The sequence below is a fragment of the Bufo gargarizans genome, chromosome 2 (genome assembly GCF_014858855.1).
Source record: "Bufo gargarizans isolate SCDJY-AF-19 chromosome 2, ASM1485885v1, whole genome shotgun sequence".
NCBI lineage: Eukaryota > Metazoa > Chordata > Amphibia > Anura > Bufonidae > Bufo > Bufo gargarizans.
Genome location: NC_058081.1, coordinates 248,557,327 through 248,582,265, shown reverse-complemented (window position 1 = coordinate 248,582,265; position 24,939 = coordinate 248,557,327). Strand labels below are relative to the sequence as shown.

Genomic DNA, 24,939 nt, shown 5'->3' with positions numbered 1-24,939 from the left:
CCATTACTACTAAAATCCTGAACAACCCGTTTAGGGTCCATTCACGCGTCTGTTATAACACTCCGCTTCCGTTGCGATTGAAATCGGAACGTTTTTTCGGATCCATTAATTTCAATTGCCTCTGCAAAAATGCGGACACCAAATCATAGTGCTGTCCGAATCACAGAATCCGTTCCGTTTTCCTATTTTCAAGTATGCGGATCCTGAAAAAAAATTAAGCTTGTCTGTCAGTTTTTCGGGTCCGTTGTCCATTCAAGTCAATGGATCCGCATAAATGCAGATGACATGCACAAAACCATTCGAATGTCATCCGATTTTGCGGATCCGTTGACAGGAAAATGGATGGAAAAAAAAACTGAATAACGGAAACACTGAACGGATTCGGAAGCACTTTAGTAAAAAAAACTGAAGGTTGTACTGAAAAACGGATCCGCAGAAAAAGGAACGTTTATCTGCAAAGGTAAAAATACTGACGTGTGAATGGACCCCTTAAGGTGCAAGAAATACTGAAATAGCAGCTTTACAGCACATACAGCCAATAAAATGAATAGTTTCCAACAGTTTACCAACATTGATGTACCTTGTGCCATTAAAAGCGTTAGAAGTTGCAGGTTGCACTCTTGCTATAGGGATTTTAGGCCGCTGTTGTCCTGCTATTCGGGCTGAGTCATGTTCTTCTATGACATGTTCTGAAACTGGTTCTGGGAGGCTTATTTTACGATTTACGATCCTCCCAGCAACTCTATCAGACATTGGTTTTACTTGACGACGAAGTGCCGAAACCTGTTTACACAAAATTATAGAGAAGGAGCAAGTGATCAACCCCTGAAATTAACACGAAGAAAGGTATAATTGTATGTCATTTAGAAATAGTTTTACCTCATCCGTCTTCCGCCGCAGAACAACTTCTTGCTGCCTTTTCTGGGCTTCAAGCATCCTTACCTGATTCTGAAATGTAATACTGGTTATAAGTTTCAAACTGTATACATGTGAAACACAATGTGTAGTTTTGACAGTCACAGATCTGCCAGTCCTAGGGGACGACATTCTAAGTTTAAATCCAGTACCTGAAGGCACCACTAATAAAGATAGGATAACCGGACAAGGCACTTACTACTGTATTGCGATTGTCCATATGGTCTCCTTTGCTGGCTTGATTCATTTTTCCATCACGTTATACACTGCTCATATCCAGGGATTACAACCAATGTAATCCAGCAGCAGTGGCCGTGCTTGCATTCTATAGGAAAAGGAGATGGCCTCTCTAGTGGAGTGCGCATAGGCTGGCACTTATTCCTGTAGTCTGCCAGGAAGAAGTATTAGATTGGTGGTTATCTCACCACTGGAACCGCCACCAGTCACGAGAACTGGTGCTCCGTACTGCGTGAAGCCCCCTGAAATGAACGGAGTGGTGGTCGAGCAGGCACTCAGGCGCTTAACTAATTTCTATGGGAGTTCCAAAGATCTATATCTGGAACTCCTATAGAAATTAACGGAGAGGCTGAGCACATGCTTAACAGGTCACTCAGTTAATTTCATGGGTCTCCACAGGGTATGGAGCGCCGTTCTTATGATCGATGAGAGTCCCAGCAGCAAGACCCCCACTGATCTAATAGTTATCCCCTGTCCTGTCAATAGGCGATAACTTAATATAACTGGCATACCCCTTTAAAGGGATTCTGTCATCCGCTACATCACTATACAGACAAGCATAATACCAGATGAGCTTAACTAGTCTAATTCCAACTGTGCCTTTCTTACAGCGATCCTTGACTCTTTTGCAGAAAATAAAAATAAAAATCTGCTTTCTTTTTAAAATATGCAAATTATAACGTTAATGCAATGAGCGCATTAGCCTCTCCCTCAGACCACTGATGCAGATTGCATAGAAGCACTCTCCCAGTTATCTCTTTTGGAGTTACCCAAGCAGTCATCTATGACTGTTCACCTTCTTTAACTCCCATAGAAGAGAATGGAGCTGCACACATCAGGTGCCGAGGCTGCTTTACTGGGTGCATCACTGAACCCATGCTCTTCTTATAGATGCGGGTCCCAGGGGCATAACCTGCATCTAACAGACATTTATAGCATATACTGTTCATATGACATATGTGTGCAAGTTGGGTATAACCCTTTAAATGACAGGTAAAAATGTTAAAGGGATCTCCCATAACAAGTGACTGGGAGGAGTAAAAACACAATATGGCGACTGTAATATCTGCATGTTCACTCAAAGCAATTGCAAATTAACTTGCAGAAAATACGCACATCTCGCTTTCGCTGATCTTTTTTCAGCTGTGCAATTTCACGACTTCTGCGAGATTCTACCATTCTTGCTTTTTCTTGTTCTTCCTTCATTTGCTTCATTAGCCGCACCTGAAAAAAAAAAAAAAAAGTTGCAAAAATGTTTAAAGGTAAACATGTGACTGACAAACATTTTAGCATATTACAGATCTGCTAAAAAGGTAAAACTAGCCTGACTACACATGTGGTGACATACCTGTAGACTAGCCTCTCTCCAGCACTCCACTGCAGGCATCATACTGGCTAAACAAGAGGACCTAAATAGTGTATAGTGAGGCCTCTTGCACTCGACCGTATGCCCTCCGAGAAATACCGTCCGTGAGCGGGCCATATGTGCCGGAGCGGCATTGATCGTGCGCACGGGAGCACACAGCATCATAGATTACAATGATGCTGTGCACGTCGGGCCTCCCGCGGTGCTATTGTCCTGCACTCTTATGATCTTATCAGTGCGGGACAATATAATGCTGTGTGCTCCTGATCAATGCTGGTCCGGGACATATGGCCCGCCCACGGACCGTATATCTCGGAATGTATACGGTCGTGTGCAAGGGGCCTAACTCTGTATTTCCCGTGAATGTTGCAAAGAGCCTTTAGAACCAACTGTCTCATAAAAAAATGTTGATCTAAACATTGCTATGACATTTCATTTTCTGAACAAGCCTGGATTTTGACAAGCTGTCTAAGAAAAAGCTGACTGAAGTGTTTGCTGGAGCTCAAATCTCATTGTTTCCAATACTTTCAAAGGACAAACTGCTTCTGATTGAAGCCATTTTACTGTGAAGTTACTATCCCATAATCAACAGATTACCTGTCCACCGTGTATGGCTGCCCAATGCAGTATAATCCTCTACTATCCTGGCACCTCCTCTTTGGTATCCTGCGCAAGGTTTTGCAGCTTATAGATTCACTTGATGTAATTTCCTATGCGCACGCGCAGGAAGCCAGGAAGGGAGAGGTGGGAGAGTAGAGGATTATACTTTGCAGGAGCAGAATTACTGAGTAAATGTACAGGCACAAGATTTCAAATCAAGAACTTGGGGGTGTGGCTATGCAGGAAAATCGTAAACACACTGGATTTGTCTCTGGGAACATAAAAGAAGTAGGACTCATCTCAGGTCATCTACACATAGGGTAGGAAAATTTGGGCAATGAATTACACAGTAAGAGGACTCTGACAAGGGTAATTTGGGGCTCATTAACTAAATCAGGGATCAGTATAAACTTTATCAGTGGCTACACCAAACGGAAAAAACTGGATAGGTGCTCTACCCAGCGACTCACCCCTGTGTCGCAAAAGAAGTAGGTTATAGTAAAATATAAATATGGGAGGCATTCAAATACCTAGGGCTGCATATAATAACCACAATCTATGTAGAACCATTAACGATTTGTTGATAAAAATATTTTTTATTAATGTAGAATATATATAGACAAATAGAATAGAATGTTCGAGGGGTTAAAAAACGGTGAAAAGATAATTGATAGAAAACAATATGATAATGAAGAAAAAAAAAATTAATTATTATTTATCCACATAAAAAAAAAAAAAAATTACAATATTGTCCACTGTAATATCCAAGGAATAGTTCTTATTAATGTCCAGTAGGGGGAGCAATCACATCAAAGGGATTGGTGATCTAGGTTCATTCCGGGTGGTAAAAGATGTGATGCTGGATTATACGAATCTCCCCTATGGTATGTAGGTGACTCGGTGTCTATTAGTACACCAGAGAACCTAGTTTTGGGTTTGAATGTTCCCTTTTGTGGATGGTATGTCGCTTCTATAAGAAAACTGTTATACAGTATAGTGTAATGATTGGGAGCGGTCAGCTCGCTTTTGTATTTTCAAAAAGAACCAGTCGTGGTGCAGGTCATCAGATGATGTTTGTCTTGGGAAGACCGGCGGTACTTTTTCGGTCTAGTTCCCATGTTCGTTCAGCGCTATGGATGATAGTGATACTGCAGGATAACCAAACGCATCACTATTATCCATAGCGCTGAACGAACCTGGGAACTAGACCGAAAAAGTACAGCCGGTCTTCCCAAGACAAACATCACCCGATGACCTGCACCACAACTGGTTCTTTTTAAAAATACAAAAGCAAGCGGACCGCTCCCGCCCATGTGGGACGCCACATAACAGGCAGGTAGAGCCCGGCCGGCAAGAATCCCATCGGGACGGGTAATGTAACGAACGGCCTGCAACTTGTACAAGGCACCCGTTCTGATTTGTTACACTATATAACCTATTTCTTAGAAGCGACATATCATCCACAAAAGGGAACATTCAAACCCAAAACTAGGTTCTCTGGTGTACTAATAGACACAGAGTCACCTACATACTATATGGGGAGATTCATATAATCCAGCATCACATCCTTTACCATCCAGAATGAACCTAGATCACCAATCACCTTTGATGTGATTGCTCCCCCTACTGGACATTAATAAGAACTTTTCCTTGGATATTGCAGTGAACAATATTGCGATTTTAATGTGGATTAATAATTATTAATTATTTTTATTTTATTTTTCCCTTTTTTATTTCTTTATTTTATTTTTTATTTTTTCATTATCATATTGTTTTCTATCCATCATCAATTATCTTTCCACCATTTTTTAACCCCTCGAACAATCTATATACTTCCTTGTTTTAGTTAATCAACTACACCACTTTTTAACCTTTTCAACAATTTTAATAATTTGTCTATCTATATTCTACATTAATAAAAAATCTTTTTACCAACAACATCAATAAATCGTTAATGGTTCTACAAAGATTGTGGTTATTATATGCAGCCCTAGGTATTTGGGTGCCTCCCATATTTATATTTTACAATAACCTAAATCAGGGACCAACAACCCTCGGCACTACAGCTTATGGGAATTGTAGTTTCAAAACAGCTGGAGTGCCAAAGTATAAGCAGAATTGGCTTTTGGTTGTTGAGGGTTAAAGTGGGTGACAGGTTCTCTTTGGCACAGTTTTCATAAAATATTAGGAAGCATAATAACGGTCATGATGTATTGAATTTACCTTTGTTTTCTTCATTTCGAAAACTTCTTGCTGCAATTTCTTCATTTGTTTCTCATACTGGGACTGGTTTTTCAACAAACGGGCATGTTCCTTTTGCGCAGCTTGCAGCTTTAGGAGTTCCTTATTCATGCTCTGTAGCTTCTTCTCATACTCTGTCTTTATCTTTTTGGTTTTCTCTTCTGTACAGGTTTCCATTGAGCCTAAAGGAAAATTTCTACCAATTAGTGATGAGCAGGATGAAGGGGATTTCAATAACTATTATGTAAGAAGAAAGTAATAGGCGCAAGAACAATTTTCACGTCTAATCTTATTGCTTGAAATTGGTTTCATCTTTAGGTGGATGTAATGATGTAATCTAAGAAAGATAGTAAAAGGTTATTATCTTGCAAAAACTGAGCTGTGATTGCCATGCTGTATCCTACACCTTTTTTTCTTTTATCTTTGCAACTCTGATCTGTGCTTTAAAGCTAAGAGTACGTGATGTATGTTGCATTCTTATTACCCATCAGCAGCAACAACAGGTTCAGAAAGGGATCCTGTCAGCAGCCGTGACCATGAAAAACTGCTGACAGCAGTATGCAGAGGCTGGAGAGAGCAGGAGAAAGGGTAAATTACTCTTACCGGTAATTGGATTTTCCAATAGCCTCCACAACGGCATTCACAGGAGGGTGTCCCCGCCTCCAGGACAGGAAACAACGAGGAAGCACAGGATTTAAGGAGCCTCCTCCCCTTACCTTACCAGTCAATAAGAGAGGACACAGAAGTGATGCATAACAAATTATATATTATAGTAAACAAATTACATCATTCATTTACATTTAAAGCTTGGGAGGGAACCCAATGCCGTTGTGGAGGCTATTGGAAAATCCAATTACCGGTAAGAGTAATTTACCCTTTTCCCCGGCGCCTCCACAACGGCATTCACAGGAGGATTAACAGAGTAATCAATATTAGGGGGGGGCCACACTAGATAGGACCTCACGACCAAAGGACAAGTCCTGTTCCCTTACTACATCTAGCTTATAGTGCCGAAAAAAAGTCATAGGGTTGGCCCATGTGGCGGCCCTGCAGATCTGTTCCAGAGGGACTGCCTTCGTTTCTGCCCAGGATGAGGCTACTGCCCTTGTAGAATGAGCTTTTAGTACCTCCGGCGGCTGACAGTTCTTGGTAACATAGGCAGAGGATATTATGTTCCTAATCCACCTAGCTATGGTTGACTTGCTAGCCGCTTGCCCCTTATTAGGGCCCTGGAATTGTAAAAAGAGATGGTCCGATTTTCTAAGCGGTTTAGTGGCCTGAAGGTAAGAAAGGACTGATCTCCTGACGTCCAGATTATGGAGAGTATCTTCCGAATCATTAGAAGGGAGACTGAAAAAAAGAGGGTAGGGAGACTTCCTGCTCACGATGAAATCTGGATACCACCTTTGGGAGAAAGGCTGGACAGTGCCTGAGGATTATACGATCATCCAGAATTGTAAGATAGGGAGGCTTGCAAGAGAAAGCTTGAATTTCCCCCACTCTTCTGGCAGAGGTTATGGCAACTAAAAAAAACCGTCTTCATGGTGAGGAGCCTTAGAGGGATCTCATCAATTGGCTCAAACGGAGGAGTAGTGAGAGCAGAAAGAACCAGGCCCAAATCCCAGGGAGGAACCACTGGACGAGGGAGGATCGAAGTTCTTCCTGCCCCCCTCAAAAACCGCTTGATCAGAGGGGAATCTGCTAGTTTTACGTCCAGGAAGGCGCTGAGCGCGGAAATCTGAACCTTCAGAGTTGATGGACGGAGGCCTTTTTCTAGCCCCGCTTGCAGGAACTGGAGGACCTGAGGAACATCAGGAGAATCTACACTTCCCAAGAAGGACAAAAAGGCATTCCAGGTTCTCAGGTAGATCCGGGAAGTTACCGGTTTCCGGCTTTTGAGCATCGTGGAGATGACTGCGTCCGACAGACCCTTCTGTTTTAGCAGGAGGCGTTCAGATTCCAGGCCGTCAAACTGAGTTGATTTACACTGGGGTGATTTATTGGTCCCTGGTGGAGTAGGTCCGGGATTGATGGCAGTGTCCAATAAACACCGGCTGACAGTCTGAGCAGGAGTGGAAACCAAGCCCTTCTTGGCCAGAAGGGGGCCACCATAATTACGTGGACCCCTTCTTCCTGAGTCTTTACCAGGACCCTTGAAATGAGGCTGAATGGAGGGAAGGCATAAAGGAGCTGTCTTGGCCACGGCCTGGAGAGGGCGTCTAGCCATACCGGGCGATCCATTTGCGAGAGGGAACAGAACTTTCTGACCTGCTTGTTGCTTTTGGTGGCGAACAGATCTAACACTGGGGTCCCCCACATTCGGCAGATCTGGCTGAAGACGCGGTGATTTAAAGACCATTCGGCCTCCCTTAAGAGGTGTCGACTGAGATAATCGGCCACCACATTTTTTTCCCCCTTGATATGCACCGCCGAAAGGGACAGAAGGTTTCTTTCTGCCCAACAAAAAATGCCCTTTGACACTTCCGCCAGTGAGCGACTTCTGGTTCCCCCCTGTTTGTTTATGTACGCCACGACTGTAGTGTTGTCTGTTAATATTCTTACGTGTCTTGGAGAGGGAATTTTGTAAAGGGAAAGGAGAACTCTGTGGACAGCTGACAGCTCTCTTAAATTTGAGGAGGCGTCCTGCATGTCTCTTCCCCAGGATCCTTGAACTACCGCTCCTGAAGAGTGACCTCCCCACCCTGAGTTGCTGGCGTCTGTTGTAATGACCATGACATCTCTTGGGCGCCAGTGAACTCCTATGCTCAGGTTCCCTTTTACTCTCCACCAGGTTAGTGACTGTTTTACCTGTCTGGGAACGTGAACCTTTCTGTCTAGAGACGAGTTCTTTCCGTCCCATGAAGATAGGAGAAAGGTCTGAAGGACTCTTGTGTGACTCTGGGCCCACCTTACTGACGAGATTGCGGCTGTTAGCAGTCCCAGTACCGCCATGATGTCTCTTATCGAGGACCGATCTTTGCTGGAAAAAAGAGACACTGTCTGGATTAAGTGAGACTGTTTGTCTTGAGGAAGAAAGGACATTAGACGCCTTGAGTCCAACAGCACCCCTAAAAACACTTTTTCCTGACTGGGGATAAGGTCTGATTTTTTGGGATTTATTATCCACCCTAGAGTTGTAAGACAGTCCTGGATTTGTTTGAGGCGTGAATGTAGAAGTTGGCGCGACTCCGCAAACACCAGAAAGTCGTCCAGGTACGGGACGATCTGTACCCCCTGAAGGTGAAGGAACTTCATGACATCTGACATTATTTTTGAAAAAACTCTGGGGGCAGAGGATAGGCCGAAAGGAAGGGCTGTGAACTGAAAATGGGACAATCTTCCCTGATAATAAATTGCGATCCTCAGAAAACGCTGGTGCCTGTGGTATATTGGGACGTGGTAGTAAGCGTCCTGAAGGTCGACGGTAGCCATAAAGCAGTCCTGCGGAAGGATCTGAGTGGTAGATTTTATGGTCTCCATTTTGAATCTTTTGTAAACGATGGATTTGTTTAAGGACTTCAAATTTATTATCAGACGAAAGGAGCCATTTGGTTTTTTTATCAAAAATATAGGGGAATAGAAGCCTTTGCCGTGTTGTTCTTCCGGAACAGGGATGAGCACTCCTTTGAGGATTAAGGTAGTTATTTCTGACTCTAGGGATGCCTGTTTGTCGGGCTGTTGCCTTTGGTTGATACAAAAAAGACTTGGGGGTGGGGAAACAAACTCTAGCTTTAGGCCCTCCTTTACGGTACGAGTGACCCAAGGGGAGGCGTGAATTTCTTGCCAGGCGGAGGAGAATTGCTTTAGCCTGCCCCCTACCTGGGTTGGCGTGTCACTGGGTAGGGCGGGTAGAGGTTTCTGGCTTAGGAAGGTATCCTCTTCCTCTACCCCTAGAAGGTTGCCATCTTTTTGAGCCATCCCTTTTACTCTGATCAGATCTTGCCCTTTTTTGACTTTGAAAGGAGCGTCTCTGTTGGTAAAAACGGTTATCAGAGGGGAAACCTTTTTTCCTATCGGAGGCCTTCTCCAGAATATCGTCCAGGGCGGAGCCGAACAATCTATCCCCCTCACATGGGATGGAGCACAGGCGGTTTTTAGAACCTGCGTCCCCAGTCCATGAACGGAGCCATACCGCCCTACGGGTCGCATTGGCCAGAGCACTGCTCCTTGCAGAGAGTCTAACCAAGTCGGCCGAGGCGTCTGCTAAAAAATTGGATGCTCTTTTCAGGGAGGGAAGAGAGTTTAAGATCTCCTCTCTGGACGTACCCCCCGACAGATTGCTCTCAAGCTGGTCTAGCCAAACCGAGAGGGTTCTGGCCGTACAAGTGGACGCTATGCTGGGGCGCAACATTGCTGTATTTGTCTCCCAGGATTTCTTTAGTAGGTTTTCACATTTTTTGTCCATTGGGTCTTTCAGGAGACCCATATCCTCAAAGGGCAGCGAGGATTTTTTAGAAATACGGGCCACTGGCGCATCTATTCTGGGAGTTTTGTCCCACAAATCAGAGTCAGATTCCGAAAAGGGGTACTTGCGTTTAAAGGCGGCCGAGACAGTCCACCTTTTATCAGGATCCCTCCATTCCCTGGAAATAAGGGCTTTGAGGTTATTGTGGATGGGGAAGGATCTCTTCTTTTTCTCCCCCAAGCCCTGAAAGATTTGATCGTGAAGGGACTGAGTCTCTTTGACATCTTCTAATCCCAGCGTAGATTTAATATCCTTCAGTAGGGACTGTGTTTCCTCGGGAAAGCACATAGGCCTCCCTGCGGCCTCCTCAGAGGATAAGGAGACCTGATCATCCTGCAACTCCCCTTCATCCAGATCCACCTGCTCTGATATTTCCAGATTTAGGGAACGGGAAGGCCCAGGGGAAGGTGCCAGTTGTCTAGAGTCAGCTGCAGCCTTAATCTCTTCTCTAATGAGGGTTCGCATGGACTCCACGAAGGAAGGGGATTCTTCAGCGATAACCCTTTCAATACATCTAGGGCAGAGGGACTTTTTTGGGTCCGACACCAGGCCCTTACGGCAACCACCACACTTCCGGCGCCCCGAATCCCCTTTGGCTTTAAGCTTCCTGGACTCACTGTCCTAAGGGAATAAAACAAACTTTGTATAGGCCAAAGAGGGACCCGGAGTAATGGTGGTGAGGGGTCAGTATAGTGAACTACGGACACCCAGCGTGTAGAGGGGGGGGGGGGGGGGTTCGGGATCCCATAACCTGTATAAACCTACTGCTAGGAAGGACATAAGGAAATAGGGATTACTCCCCCCTGGGAGGAGGCTTACCGGGCTGAGGGCCGAGACAGCAGGATCACCGGAGCGTTTGGACGACTCTCTGTCGCTGGAAGGCATCTCTGCAGATCACCGGCGCAGGAGGATATGATTGCTCTTTTTAAATCTCCCGCCGCGCGCAGGAGCGTCCCGCGAGAACCTCTTGCCCAAGGAGATCTCGCTCCGCTGACGTCACCACGCCAGATCCCGCGCGAGTTCCGACGGACTCGCAAGCCCGGGGATGCCTGAAGACAGGGCTTACTCCGCAGGATCGAGGAGGGGAGGCAATGCGTCCCCGGAGTCTCTCAATCCCTGCACCGACCCTCCTGAACAACAGGGAAGGGACCAGGCCGGTGCGGTATTCAATTTCCTGGATGACCCCAGGAGCGGCTTCCACGCACGTCCGAGGACAGGAAACAACGACTGGTAAGGTAAGGGGAGGAGGCTCCTTAAATCCTGTGCTTCCTCGTTGTTTCCTGTCCTGGAGGCGGGGACACCCTCCTGTGAATGCCGTTGTGGAGGCGCCGGGGAAAACATACTTTTTGTTTAGTTTTTATTATCAGGAGTAATGTGAATATGAAGTTTTAATCTGATGGGCACTATCCCTGCAAGTGCCCAGGCAGTAATGCTTCACTGTGAAGTGCTATCTACATTCAGTTGTTTCAAAGACCCTCAACTCCACTGCGAGTGACAGCTGTAGCATCCAATCATGGGACCACTATAGCTGTCACTCAGAGTAGAGGGGAGGAACTATAAAGCGGTACAGAAGAAGAAATCCCCCTGTAATAGAGGCCATTATGGCACAAAACATGGAAAAAGGCAGAGTGGATCCAACATGCATGTGGATCCAACACTCCCTGAACTTTATGGTGGCCATTTTGGTGCATAACAGGTAGTATTTAGTGTTAGGACCCGTCTAACAGAGATCGCCTTGACGTACGGCAGACTGGCTCAGATGGTTTTGTACAAAATGCATTGGCCAAGCATCTCACTTTATAAATAAGTGTAGCATTAGCACCATAATTTTTGTAATCATTATTTTTGTGACTATGGCATTGTTGTACTTTATCCGATTTGCAGGGTGCTGCTGCATTGTCTTTTTCTTCTAGGTCTTTGCCATGGCAGCGTGCACCTGCGCACTGGGAGGTGCTGACTAACCCCCTTTTTTTATAAAGCGGTACAGAGAGCACTTCACATTGGAGCTCCTCGTTCATCGAACTGGCAGGAGCAGAAGTTGGTAGAATAAACGTTCATATTCACACTAGTCCTGTTAATGAAACCTCCAAAAAATATATATGACAAAATACAAGAACAATGAAATAACCATGGGGTTATGGCTGCTTCTACATTTACTAGCTGCTTCAGAGGACAAATAAAAGCATGTTATTACCCATATTCTGAAGAACACGATCTCTCTCAAGTTGTGTGTCCCGGATTTTATGCTGCAGGTTCATCAGCTTTTCCTCATACTGCTGTTTCAGGGTATGCAGTCTTCTCTGGCTGTTCTCCAATTCATCAATAAGTTTCTGCTTTATGGCGATCTCACAGGTCACGTTTGCTAGATCTGCTTGGTAGTTTTCTTTAAAGGAAAATGGTTAAAGACAATTATTTCAGTACAGTAAAACAAACTAAATTCAGGAGAGGATTAGAGTGAAACCTCTTTCAAGTGACCAACCAAAATTGCACAGAAAAGCTGTTTTGCAGCAGGGTGGTGTTTTCAAAGAAGATTTCCAGCATGCTTAAAGGCTATGTACAACTTGCACTTTCAGCTAAAAATATTATTAATAATAAAGTTTATTAAAATGTTCTGCCTCATACAGGGGTTAAACATCATAAACGCTTATTTAAGCCATATACTCACCAGTTTGATAAGAAAGGAGCAATAATGAGTGTTTATGAGGTCAGGAGATCAGAGATAACACATACATATGAGCCATCATATGACGGATTCAAAGAAAACAGAAAGTGACAGCTTGCAAACAGACTAATTTTAACCCCTGTATCTCAGAAATGCCTGAACATTGAAAAATTATTTTTAGCCCAAAAAGAGTAAAATGCAATCATAAAAAATTGCCTGAAGGTATTGCCTTTAAAACAAGGTGGAACTGAAAAATCTCCCTGAAAATCTGGGCTGGATAAGGGGCTGTCGTCTCATTTTAGAAAGGTTTAACTGTATCTGTAATGTACATGACTAAAATCACAAAATATATACCCTTTTCATCTAGTTCTGAATCCGATTCACTTGAGCTTTCTGCTCCATCTGCATCTTCTTCATCCTCATCCTCCTCATCTTCATCCTCCTCATGATCACTCCCATCATGTCCTTCTTCCTGCAAAGAGTTATCATTTTCCCTGCACTTAACATTTTAAACTTAAGAAAAATACTCTTTTTTTATGCAGATTTTTTTTTAATAAAGTTAAATAATGCACCAAGAAGGTGTTGGAATGGAATTAAACTTTCTATGTGTGAATGTAATGATATATGTAAGTGATTATAATATTAGAGTGAAAGGATAAGTTTATTATTGTGAAAAACTGTACATTTGAAAGGGGGCTCTAGTACCCTAGCCTGGATACAAGATGATATACAGTTGGGCATGGAGGCATACAGGTTCTGTATAGTATTCTGCAGCACATTTGCCCACAGATCCTGCCTACTTGCAGCTTGTTGCAGCTGGCATCCCAGCTAGTCCCATAAATGCTACTGGGGCCAAGGAAGTGTAATCTGGAGGAGACATTCCTGGGAAGCCCTTTCTGTATATGGACGAGCATTATCCTGCTGAAAAATGCCAACTGTAAGCCTTGCCTTGAAAAGCAACACATGTGGCCACATAACGTCCTGCATGTATAACTGAGCTGTTAGTGTCCCTCGTATCACTACTAATGGCAGGACATGTAATGGGTGCTGTGACACCAAATTTCCTTCAGCTAAGAGCCTGGAAATGGTGTGGAGAGAGAAAGGGGTGTGTAATGAAGGTTACCACCTGTGTCTGAAGTGTGGGCAATGGAACTGTGGGCGCTGCTCATACTTCTCAGTAGATCCTCTTTAGTGGTGGTCTTTCTTGGCTGTCCAGAGCCTGTTTGCCAGGTGTGTGTGCCCTCATGTAACCATTGCACCGAACACCTCCAAACAGCTAGGTCACAACAACCTAGATGGCGGGCAATTCGTCAAATGGACCATCCTGCTTTCCTCTGTCCAGTGATGTGCTCCCTCTCAAAGTCTTGTCAGCTGGGCAAAATGTTTTTGAGTGCATCGTAAACGCATGTCTAGCAGTCAATGATCTCTCACTATGAGGTATACTACCCAAAAGCGGCCTCTGAAAGCCTTTATATAGAGCAGCAGCGGAAGCATTTTTACAAACTTTTGTAGTAAGATCCAGAGTCTAATGATCTGTAATCATTTACAAATCTGAATGACACATAACTACATGCAAAGTATTGTAGCAATCTGACATTTCTATCTGGGTGCATTATATCTTTTTGTCAATGACTGTATTTAGCACAAGGATCCAAAAATGATAAACAACAAACGTATTCATTTAATAATATGAAACATGCTAGATAAAAAGCATTCTGACTTGTGGCATTTTGGCAGCCTTTTTTCCCAAAACATGGCATGCTTTGAGTACAGCTCATTTCTGGCATTTTTAACATAGCCTTTTCTGTAAGGCTCGAAAAACAGCAGGAAAAATGCATATTACAAAATGATTGTTTTAGATGAAGACTGTGTGAAGGAACCTTAAAGTTGAAAACTGGATATGTTTTCAGTTCCATTCCCTTGAATCTGGCTGAGCTGCAAAACCAGACACGATCCATGGAAAGCTGGTTCTGTATATATGTGCAAATCTTATTGAAATTTCTACATAAGAAGCCCTGCACAATGAAAGCTTCTCTATTACAAGCGCACACATTTCCCCAATTCTTATATACACAGCAACTTTCAAATCCAATACACAAAGTATTATCCGTACATGGGCTATCCTTCATACTCACAGTATCTAGTTCATTTGATTCTTTCTCTGTAAGCCCCCTCTCCTCAGACTTCTCGTTCTCCATGTTTTCATCTTTTACAACACTATGGGAACAGGAAGTATTTAAAACCAAGTAGATTTTGCATTGCGCTTTGTTGAACCTTATGCATTTAGAGGTTTCTGCATCGTGCTAATAAATAAACAATAAATCAATTAGCAAATAAAGTTATTTATTATCCAAATACATTAAACAGGACCACTATTTGGGTGGTCTCAGCACTATTTATCCAGCTTTTATTATTTTTTTGATGTACTGCAGATATATACAAGTGAACAGGAAGTGCTGACATCTGCCATTACAGTTAACTGTGGTTATGGCTTTACAGCCCTTTTTATCTGCACATATGAAATACTGTAAAGGACTCAGGGACCTTTTAACCTGAAGGTCACTAGATGTTTTTTATTATTTTTTTTTAGCAAATACGCACTCAAAAATACAAAAAAATTGCTTTTAAATATAAAAATGTAGATATATTATAAATATAAACATACCCGTATATATATATATATATATATATATATATATATATAAATTCAGAATACAAGCTTATTTTCAACGCTACTAGATAAAGGGTTTTTCCCGAGACCAAACTTCTGGCTAGGACATCAGTATCTGACTGGTGGCACTGCAGCACAACGACATCTATTATATAGGGGCTGTGTTTGGTATCACAACTCAGTCCCATTCACTTCAATGAGGCCGAGCTCTGTCAAGGCCATGTGACATCACTGGCCTAGGGAAAGCTGCGATAAGGCCGCAGCACTTACAGGAGATGTCAGGTGTCGGACTCTCACCAATCAGAAATTGATGGACTATCCAGAGGATTAAAAAGTCTCAGAAAAACCCTTTACAGAATAGTAAAAGTATTCTTAGACAAGTATGCAGTTTCAAGATCTTCAGGTTAAAACAATGTAAGGCCTTCTCTTGACCCTAGATTTATTTTGGCAGTATCTGCACTACAGCAAAAAAAAAAAATCCTGCATATTATACCATATCCAAGTAACCCTTTCATAGGACATACAAAATGTGATAGTCACCTAAAGGGGTTGTCCAGTTTCATGATATTGATAACCTATCCTCAGGACTGGTCATCAATATTAGATTGGCGGGGGCCCGACTCCCAGGACCCCAACTGATTCTTTTTTTGACAAGGCTGTGGTGCTCAGTCAGTGCTGGATCCTCTTCAAAATTTACCTCCATGCCATTTTCAATGAAGCGGCAGTGCAGTGTAATTACAGCTTCTTCTCCTATTCACTGGGAGTGGAAGCTGTAATTACACAGCACCACCGCTAGATGGCATGCAGGTAAAAACAAAAGAGGATGTAGCACATGCATGAGTGCCACGTCCCCTACAGAGGGCTGATCGGTCGGGGTGTAGACAGCCAGACCTCCACTCATGTGATGCTGATGACATGTCCTGAGGATCGATCATCAATATCATGAAATCGGACAACCCCCTTAAGCAGCCGTTAGTTCAGCTGTACCGAGTGAAATGGAGAAATACCAGTGATGTGCCACTGTCAAGAAAGATGACATTTTTTCTATTTATTGTGCAGATTTACTAATGCTGTAAAATATTTAGACAGCATGTGCCTAATATAAGATAGGGGTGCACACTGTGTGACAGATCTGGTGCACCTTGTAAGTACTTAAGAGGCATCCTTCTTCCGTGTACCGGCTGAAGGCCGGCTCATTTTGCTCTCTTTACTAGACGCTTTTGAAAAGGATCTAGCAAGATGCACAGGCTCTAAAGCACATAATAAATGTGTCATACGACATTTGCACCAGAATTCCTGCAGAATAGCCCCAGTAAACCTGCCACATTGTGTTCACCATATTTCTCTCACGAGGCACATCATAAATGACAAACTGAAACATGTAAGGAGTCAAAAATAAATTGTGTGTCACTGTCCTTCTAGAAAAAAAGTGAAAAAAAAGAGAAGTTAGATCAACACGGATGTGTGGATGGCAACGCAGAACAGCTTAGTACAGGTGCAGAAAACACTGGCCACACGCATTAAGGGCTGATATTAAATTTGGACTTTTCAGCAGAAATTGTTATAAAAATGCATTAAACCATAAATTCAGCTGCTTCTGTACCAGTTCACTGATAGTTCCGTAAAGGGGTTTTCCAGGACCTGAGTACTGATATCTGATAACCTTAAATATGATAAATCAAAGGAATGGGAGCGGAGTTGAAGTACACTAGAAACTACAGTGTATGGAGCGGCCTGCTTTCAGTTCCGTACACTGTATGATGCCACAGCTACCAAAAACAGCTAATTGTGGAGGTGTCGGGTGATGGACCCCCACCTATCTGATACTGATGACCTATAATGAGGATAGTAGCTCGGACAACCCCTTTAAGGAAATAATCAGAGTGGGACCCAAAACACTTAGGACAAACCCAGAATCGAGGGTACTGAACATAGCACATGGTTCACAGCCAAGGTATGCTTAATTTATTAAAATGCAAAGACAGCTATTACCTCTAATATCAGCACCTTATGCATTGTGCTTGAAATAATAGGATAGCTCTTGCTCAATAATCTGGTTATATTATATGCAAGAGTGGTTTTACGAAGCGATTCAGCATAACCTACTCGAAGCACACAATATATCCCTCTAAGCAAAGAAAAAATCCAGCAACTTCTTTTATGGGTGCAAAGTGTTTGCTATGGTTTGGAAATTGGAAATATTGTAACTATGTCTTACACTGATCAACCATAATGTTAAAACCACCAACTGAATATCGTTTAGGTCTTACTTGTGTCACCAAAACCGCTCTGACCCATCAAGGCATGGACTCAACAAAACCTCTGAATGTGTTCTGTGATATCTGGCACCAAGACGAGAGCATCAGTTAAAAATATTCTAGTTTTCAAACCAGCACCTGGATCTGAATACGTTTGTAATTGCAATAAATTAAAACTTTTGTATAACCACTGAGCTATTCGATAAAGCCTATTTGTATAGTGCCACCTGCTGTTTGCTCTTTTTCTGATTTCTTTGACCTGCTCAATGAGAAGGCCGCACATGCTCAGTTCCATCCTTCAACTGCCTCCTGAGCTGTGATAGGGAGAGCTGAGACACACCCCCTTAGCTGCAGCTGAAAAGACACTCCCCTTGAGCTGTGATCGGGAGAGCTGGGACACGCCCCCTTAACTGCAGCAGAATAGACACTCCCCTTGAGCTGTGATAAAGGGGCGTGTCTCAGCTCTCCCTATCTGCAGCAGAAGACACTCCCCTGAGCTGTGATAGGGAGAGCTGAGACACGCCCCCTGAGCTGCAGCAGAAAATACACTCTCCCCTTGAGCTGTCAGCTTGATATAAATCTAGCAAAGCAATGAATAAGGAGATCTCTGGATCCATGTGAGGTACAGGGCTGGTTCTAGCTTTGATAGAGAGAGGTTGTCATGTCCTAGATTGTGATTCTTATTTTTTACATTAATCATGGGATAACCACTTTAAGTTCTGTAAGATGTACGGTGGAGCCTCCATGGGATAAAATTTATTTTCCAGCACATACCACAGACGCTCAATTGAATTGAAATATGTCCCCAAGTCATGTTCTTCTAACCTGAACCTTACTAAACAATTTGTGCAGTGTGGCAAGGCACACTATCTGCTGAAAGAGGCCACTGCCATTAGGGAACACCACAGTTATTAAGGGGTGTACATTTTACATTTAGGTAGGTAGTATGTGTCAAAATAACATTTACATGAATGCCAGGACACAAGGGTTCCCCAGCAGAACACTGGCAAGAGCATTATGCTGCCTCTGCTGGCATGCCTTCCTTAAATATTACAACCTGGTGTCTTCTCCTTCCCAGGTAAGCAATACACAAGCACCTGGCCATTTACATGACGTAGAAGAAAGTGTGAGTCATCAGACCAGGCCACCTTCTTCCACTGCTCCATAGTCTACTTCTCAAGTGCATTGTAAAGGCCTTTGGTGGTAGACAGTGGTCAACATGGGGACTGACTAGTCTGCACTAAGCCGTCATGGAGAGATGAGGGAATAGATTCCAATGAATTGGTTGTTCTCATTAGCCAGACTTCTTCACCTATGAGGGACTGTCCCCACAGGTGAAGAAGCGCCCACCTGCCGTATGATTTGACAGGGCTGGACATCTGGTATGGACCTGTGAACCTCCTGCCAGCGCTGCTTCCGAAGCTCAAATTTGGCTTCAGAAGCAGCTAGTGCGCACATGCCGATACATTTCCCCAGTTGCATGTGCTCAGTAGCTCCCAGCAGAAGTATAGCACCATGTGCTCAGTAGCTCCCAGAAGTATAGCACCATGTGCTCAGTAGCTCCCATACGTATAGCACCATGTGCTCAGTGGTTGCTCCCAAGACAAATTTGAGCTTCAGCAGCAGTGCGGCAAGATGTCCAGCGGGGTGTCTAGACCCGTCGATCATACGGCAGGTGGGGGCTTCTTCTCCTGTGGCCCATCAGATGAATCCTGTGTGTTCTGGCACCTTTCTATTAAAGCCAACACCTCAAGACCTACTGGTTGGATGTACTCTGACCTGGTGATTTAGTGGTTATAGTTGCTCAAATCCTTATGCTTGTCCATTTTTCCTGCTTCCATAACAAGCTTAAAGAACTGACAGTTCACTCACTGCCCGACAGGTGCCATTGTCCCCAGATATTCAATTATTTCACCTGTCAGTGGTTTTACTGTTATGGCTGCTCAGAGTATATGTGCTCAACTGGAACTTATTACAAGTGCCATGATGTGGTCCAACCGCAGGATCCACATTTGGATCACTGCCACCCTCCAGCCCACGCCTATACATCCTGTTTGAAACTATTTGTCACTTCTGGCTAAACGAGAAGCGACGCCAATCTATTGGATGAAGAAACCATCCAAACATCATTCCATAATTGGTAACCTTTAAAGTTCACCACAACCACTTCCAATCAAAAAAATGGCTGCTTGGTATTTGTGCGACAACCCTTAACCTACCCTGGAGTTGTATGTGGCACTAATAACACATACGTTCGAGGAATATCAAACACTTTACTCCATAAGACATATCTGGAACACAATGCCATTTCCTTGGGTTAAGGATTGTTCTAGTTAGGTGTTCTCTTTGTATATCGATAATATTAAAAAAAAAAAACATAAAATCAGTGAAACAGGGATAAATGGGAGTATTCCAACCTTCTTTCTTCTTGATTGCTTTCCTGAAGCTGCTGCAGCCTTCAAAATCAGAAGTACAGTATAGGCAGGCAAACCAATGAAGGACAGACCAGACAAATAATGAAAGTTACAAGGGTAAGAATGGTGCATGAACTCGCTGCCATCAATACACAGACCGTACAATACTGTTAGCAAGTCTTCGATATTCTTACACTGAACTTTATTATCTGCAGACATATAATAGGTAGACGTTAAAGGGGTATGCCACTAATTACAAGTGGATAGTAGCTAGATCACCAGAACAGGGGGTCCTATGGAGTTGAATGGAGTTATCTATTGCAATGATGAAGATGGCCAAGTGCTGTACTCTGCTATTTTCATCAATATCATAGACAGTGATTGCAGATCGTCAACCGCTGCTCAATTCAACTCCTCCTGGCTGCAGTCATGTAGATAGACCCGAGACCCCCTTTCTAGTGACTGGTGCTTGGACCCCCACTCATGTAGCAGTTATAGAAAGGGAATACATTGCAATTACCAGAATACCTCTTTAACCTCCTCCAAAATCAAAGAAAATGTTACAGTGCATACTTACACTACTTTTAACCATCCTTAGGCTGGATTCACATATAGCATTAAGGTCACAGAGATGTCTTAATCACATCTTTTTAACTGATAAAACAGCAGCTTTCTGGTGGTCAGGAATTGGTATTTATTTATTTTTTTACCAAAAATGCCTTATGCTCTAATTGGGCATATGGATGGAGCTGTAACTGTGATGGCCACATCAGAGTACATATCTAAATCCAACAGTTTGTGTCTGGAACCTGAGTCAAAGGGAATTTGTCACCAGAAAATGTATTGCTAAACCAGACATAACACCTTGCAGGGCTAGGTCAGCAGAATCTAAATGATACCTTATACTTAGCGATCCATTGGTTCAATCTTATGCAAATGATTAAGTGCACCGAGGGTGGGTCCTATCCACTCCGTGCACCTCTATTCTTTCTGCTTCGTCTACCAACCCCTCCATCTCCTTCCTGATGGACAGGGCCAGGCAAGATGACGGTGCAGGAACCTGGCCCTGTCAGACAAGAAGGAGAGGATGTAGCGGGGGCTGCAGATTTACATTTTGACAATTCAGGGTGCCCACAAATCTGTAGAATGTCTTCCGGCCTATTACACACAGGCTGCAAACTAAATATACAGCATGACATTCTTTTCAACTTTCCACTTGGGCGGATCCGTCATGGATCTGCAAAAACGCTTCCGTTACAATAATACAACCGCATGCATCCGTCGAATCAGTTTGTATTATCTGTAACATAGCCATGATGGATCCGTCTTGAACACCATTGAAAGTCAATAGGAGACGGATCAGTTTTCTATTGTGCCAGATTGTGTCAGAGAAAACGGATCCGTCCCCATTGACTTACATTGTGTGTCAGAACGGATCAGTTTGGCTCCGCTTCATCAGGCAGACAGCAAAACACTGCTTGCCTCCAGAGCGTGACTGATCGGAGGCATTCTGAGCGGATCCTTTTCCATTTAGAATGCACTGAACCAAAACTGATCCGTTTTGGACCGCTTGCGAGAGCCCTGAACGGATCTCACAAACAGAAACCAAAACACCAGTGTGAAAGTAGCCAAATATACTGATCAAGAGGAAGGGCTATTCAAGGAAACTTCTGGTAATGGCTTTGATCTTACAAATTTAGACAAAATAAATAAATAAACTAATACAAAAAATATGACTATTACTTGACACTTATTGAATTACCCTGCATTCCGCACAATGTACAAGTACAATAAATATATTAAAATACAGCGCACATTTCCTTTTTTCTGCCTACTCTCACCTAAACAATCTGCCTCAGGCAAAGTAGAGATTAGCTTTAATTTTTTTTTTATAGGACACTGGAAAAAAAAAAAAAAAAAAAAAAAAAAAAAAAGATGTCCTCTGACTGCTCTGGGTCACAAGGCAGACTGTGACAAAAAATATTTATTTAGTGACATGTACATGGGCTTTTAAAGGGAATACATCACCTAGATTTTTTTTACTAATACAAAAATACAAACCATATACTGGTACATATTTTTTTCTAATCGGTTTTTGTTTTCTAATAAAGTTTTATGGGCACAGCCACTTTGACTGAGCCGCTATTAACTGCATTCACAGATATGAAGCTACATTGACCATAGGAACCTGTAGTCTGGAGATGGCTCATTGACTTCTGTGGAAGAATTTTGTGGGCATGCTCTGTGAATGTTGCACAAATGCTCAAAAGTGTTTACACTTCCTTTGCTTAACCACAGAACTCATTTAAAAAAGGGAAACGTTTCACACTGCTGTGTCCGTTTTGCAGTCCAAAAACCACAGATCTGGATACTGGCGGCGTGCATCCCTCACTTTACAAGGACCCCATTGTCAAAATGCCTATTTTTGTCTGTAAAACAGATGTTCTGTAATTTGTGGCATGGCCGCACAGATGCGAACAGCACAGGGATGACATTTTTTGCAGCCCCATAGAAATGAATGGGTCTGTGGCGGATCCACAAGCAAAAAAGGATGCAGAACAAAAATATGGTCGTGTGAATGAGGAATTCGGTTCCCTGGAACTCCGTGATGACAACAGAAAATGTAGACTTTGCTGCTCATAGCAACTAATTGCTGATCTCTTAAATACGTGAGCCTTGTCGTGGAGCGTCATCGTAGCGGTTTGTAGCCAAGTCTAAAACTGCATCACATTCGTTTGACAAGCTATCCATGCAGTGTAAAATCATGCAGCAGTCTCAGCTATCATACAGCGCAAAGCAGCCACAAAAAAGCAGCAGAAAAATAAAAAAATTATGGAAAGGATGACATTACCTTTTCTTTTTCTTCTTTTCAATTTTCTTTAATTTTTGTAAGTCTTTTTTAGCCATATCGATTATTTCAGTGGTTTCCTTTTCAGCAGGAATCAAGGAGGCAGAGAACGGAGAAGAGAAATAAGAGGCTCTTGATGAAGCTCTTGACAAGCTCTTCCGAAGATTTTCATTCACAGCCTCACTTTCTATAAATTTCGCTCTGATCACGGAATAAAAAAAAAAAGGAACAGTCAACATAAATTGGCGCCTGTATCCCTTATGCAGCATTTCTGCAGATGAAATAAGTTAGCACTTTTTGTTTCTCTTGACTTTCTGATGCAGAATTTTGAAATTGCCCCGCCCCCACATGCACATATTTCCAGAATTAAAGCAGTGCAAATCTTAGAAAGACCCATTTAAAGAAACACTTTTAGTATAAAAATCTCAATTAAACCGCATTTATTAGCATCATACAGCTTTGTAGTGGCACTGCCTGCGCAGCAGAGGTACAGAAAACTAACGTGTGAATTCTATTAAAGGGGTTGGCCACCCCAAAAGTGCCCCAGACAATAACCCAAACTATGAATTAAGTATTTATATCTTGCTAAATGTACTGCTATAGGTCATTTTTCTAACCCGTTGATCATGACGCTCTTCCCTGGAGGAGCTACTCAGACCGGCTGTGTGGGAGGAGCAGCGGCAAAGTGAAAGTAAATATCCCAGCATGCACTGCAGCAGGCATGTTCAGAGGAGCAGTCACATGACATCCCCACCCACCTGTGTTTCCATAGAGACAAGAGCCCCTCAGACTGCTGTACAGACATAGCAATAGGAAGAACGCCCCAGTCCCAGCAGTAAAGAGAGGTCACTACCCGTCCCACACAGGAATGTGATGCTGATGCATCATACATATGTTGTTGGGAAGGGGGGCCCCTGTTCATAAACTTGCTGTGGGGCCCAGTCATTTCTAGTTGTGCCACTGGATGTAAGCCATAATCAGAATGAATATAGAGGGAGATTTATTATTTCTCTGGTTTCTGAAAAGTGCCGTTAAATAGCAAGCTGTGGGTGAAAAAAAAAAGGGCGTGACAATGACATGGGATCGGACATGACCAGTCAAATGAAGCCAGAAATCCCCGGCAGCGCTGAGCTGTCATAGATTTCTGTTTAGGTGCACGGACTGCCGGAGGAGGGGGGCTGTTGAGAGGGGGAACAGATCTTTGTTGCACAAGAACTCTAAGGAATACATTTGTACAAAGGGAAACGATATATAATGTACAGGGGGGTCACACATCTGTATATACAGTATAAAGAGGGGTCTCATCTCTGTATACAGGGGGTCATACATCACTGTATACAGTGTACAGGGGGTCACGGATCTCTATATACAGTGGTGGGTTCACATATTACTGTATACAGGGAGCACACATCAATATATACAGTACACAGTTATGGGGGTCACATCACTGTATGGGGGGGTCACCACTATATACAGTGTATAGTGGGGGGGGGGGGTCACATATCACTATATACAGTGTGCAGAAAGGAGAGGACACACATTTATAGATGGTGAGACCAGTGACTGCTGCTGATATCACTGACCTCAGCCATACCGACACCTCAGAAGGGGTTAAAGCTCCTGAACTGTTGGTCTAGCTGTAATATCATGTCTGTGATAAGAACACAGAGCAGAGGGGCCATAAACAGGACAGACACTGGGATTGCTCACAGTATGTGGTCCTCAGCATCCTCACATACAGCAGGATCCTCTCAGTACAGGAGATACAGAGGGGGCGGAGTCTGCAGACAGTGAGCTCCTATCAGCCATCACTGCTTCCCCTCAGTTTCACTTCCTTCTATGAAAGTTCCTTTATCTCAGCTTTTAAGAATCCTCCGCTAAGCTACTGCCAGCCTTGCACAGCCAAGAGAGGTAAAAGGCACCTCTGATACAAGCAGGGTGTTCTAGGACCCAGACAAGTAGCTCCTCCATGGCAGGTGCAGGGATAGACGAGGGAGGCTCCAATGAGAGCAGGACAGGACAGGCGGGGGCGGGGTGAGAGCAGGACAGGACAGGCGGGGGCGGGGTGAGAGCAGGACAGGACAGGCGGGGGCGGGGTGAGAGCAGGACAGGACAGGCGGGGGCGGGGTGAGAGCAGGACAGGACAGGCGGGGGCGGGGTGAGAGCAGGACAGGACAGGCGGGGGCGGGGTGAGAGCAGGACAGGACAGGCGGGGGCGGGGTGAGAGCAGGACAGGACAGGCGGGGGCGGGGTGAGAGCAGG

At 43.6% G+C, this 24,939-nt stretch overlaps 1 protein-coding gene across 4 annotated transcripts in view; it reads right to left on the bottom strand.

Annotated features, from left to right (window-relative positions):
- The window catches only part of KIF21A (kinesin family member 21A), a 153,075-nt gene that overhangs the window by 53,897 nt on the left and 74,239 nt on the right, over positions 1-24,939 (bottom strand). For all 4 annotated transcript variants that reach the window (XM_044280212.1, XM_044280214.1, XM_044280213.1 and 1 more), the window contains exons 11-18: positions 22,681-22,878; positions 14,622-14,703; positions 12,841-12,958; positions 12,019-12,207; positions 5,342-5,541; positions 2,269-2,376; positions 880-948; positions 581-783 (exon numbers count right to left, since the gene is read on the bottom strand). In XM_044280212.1, the coding sequence (XP_044136147.1) occupies positions 581-783; positions 880-948; positions 2,269-2,376; positions 5,342-5,541; positions 12,019-12,207; positions 12,841-12,958; positions 14,622-14,703; positions 22,681-22,878 (1,167 nt within the window). The remainder of the gene's footprint in view (positions 1-580; positions 784-879; positions 949-2,268; positions 2,377-5,341; positions 5,542-12,018; positions 12,208-12,840; positions 12,959-14,621; positions 14,704-22,680; positions 22,879-24,939) is intronic.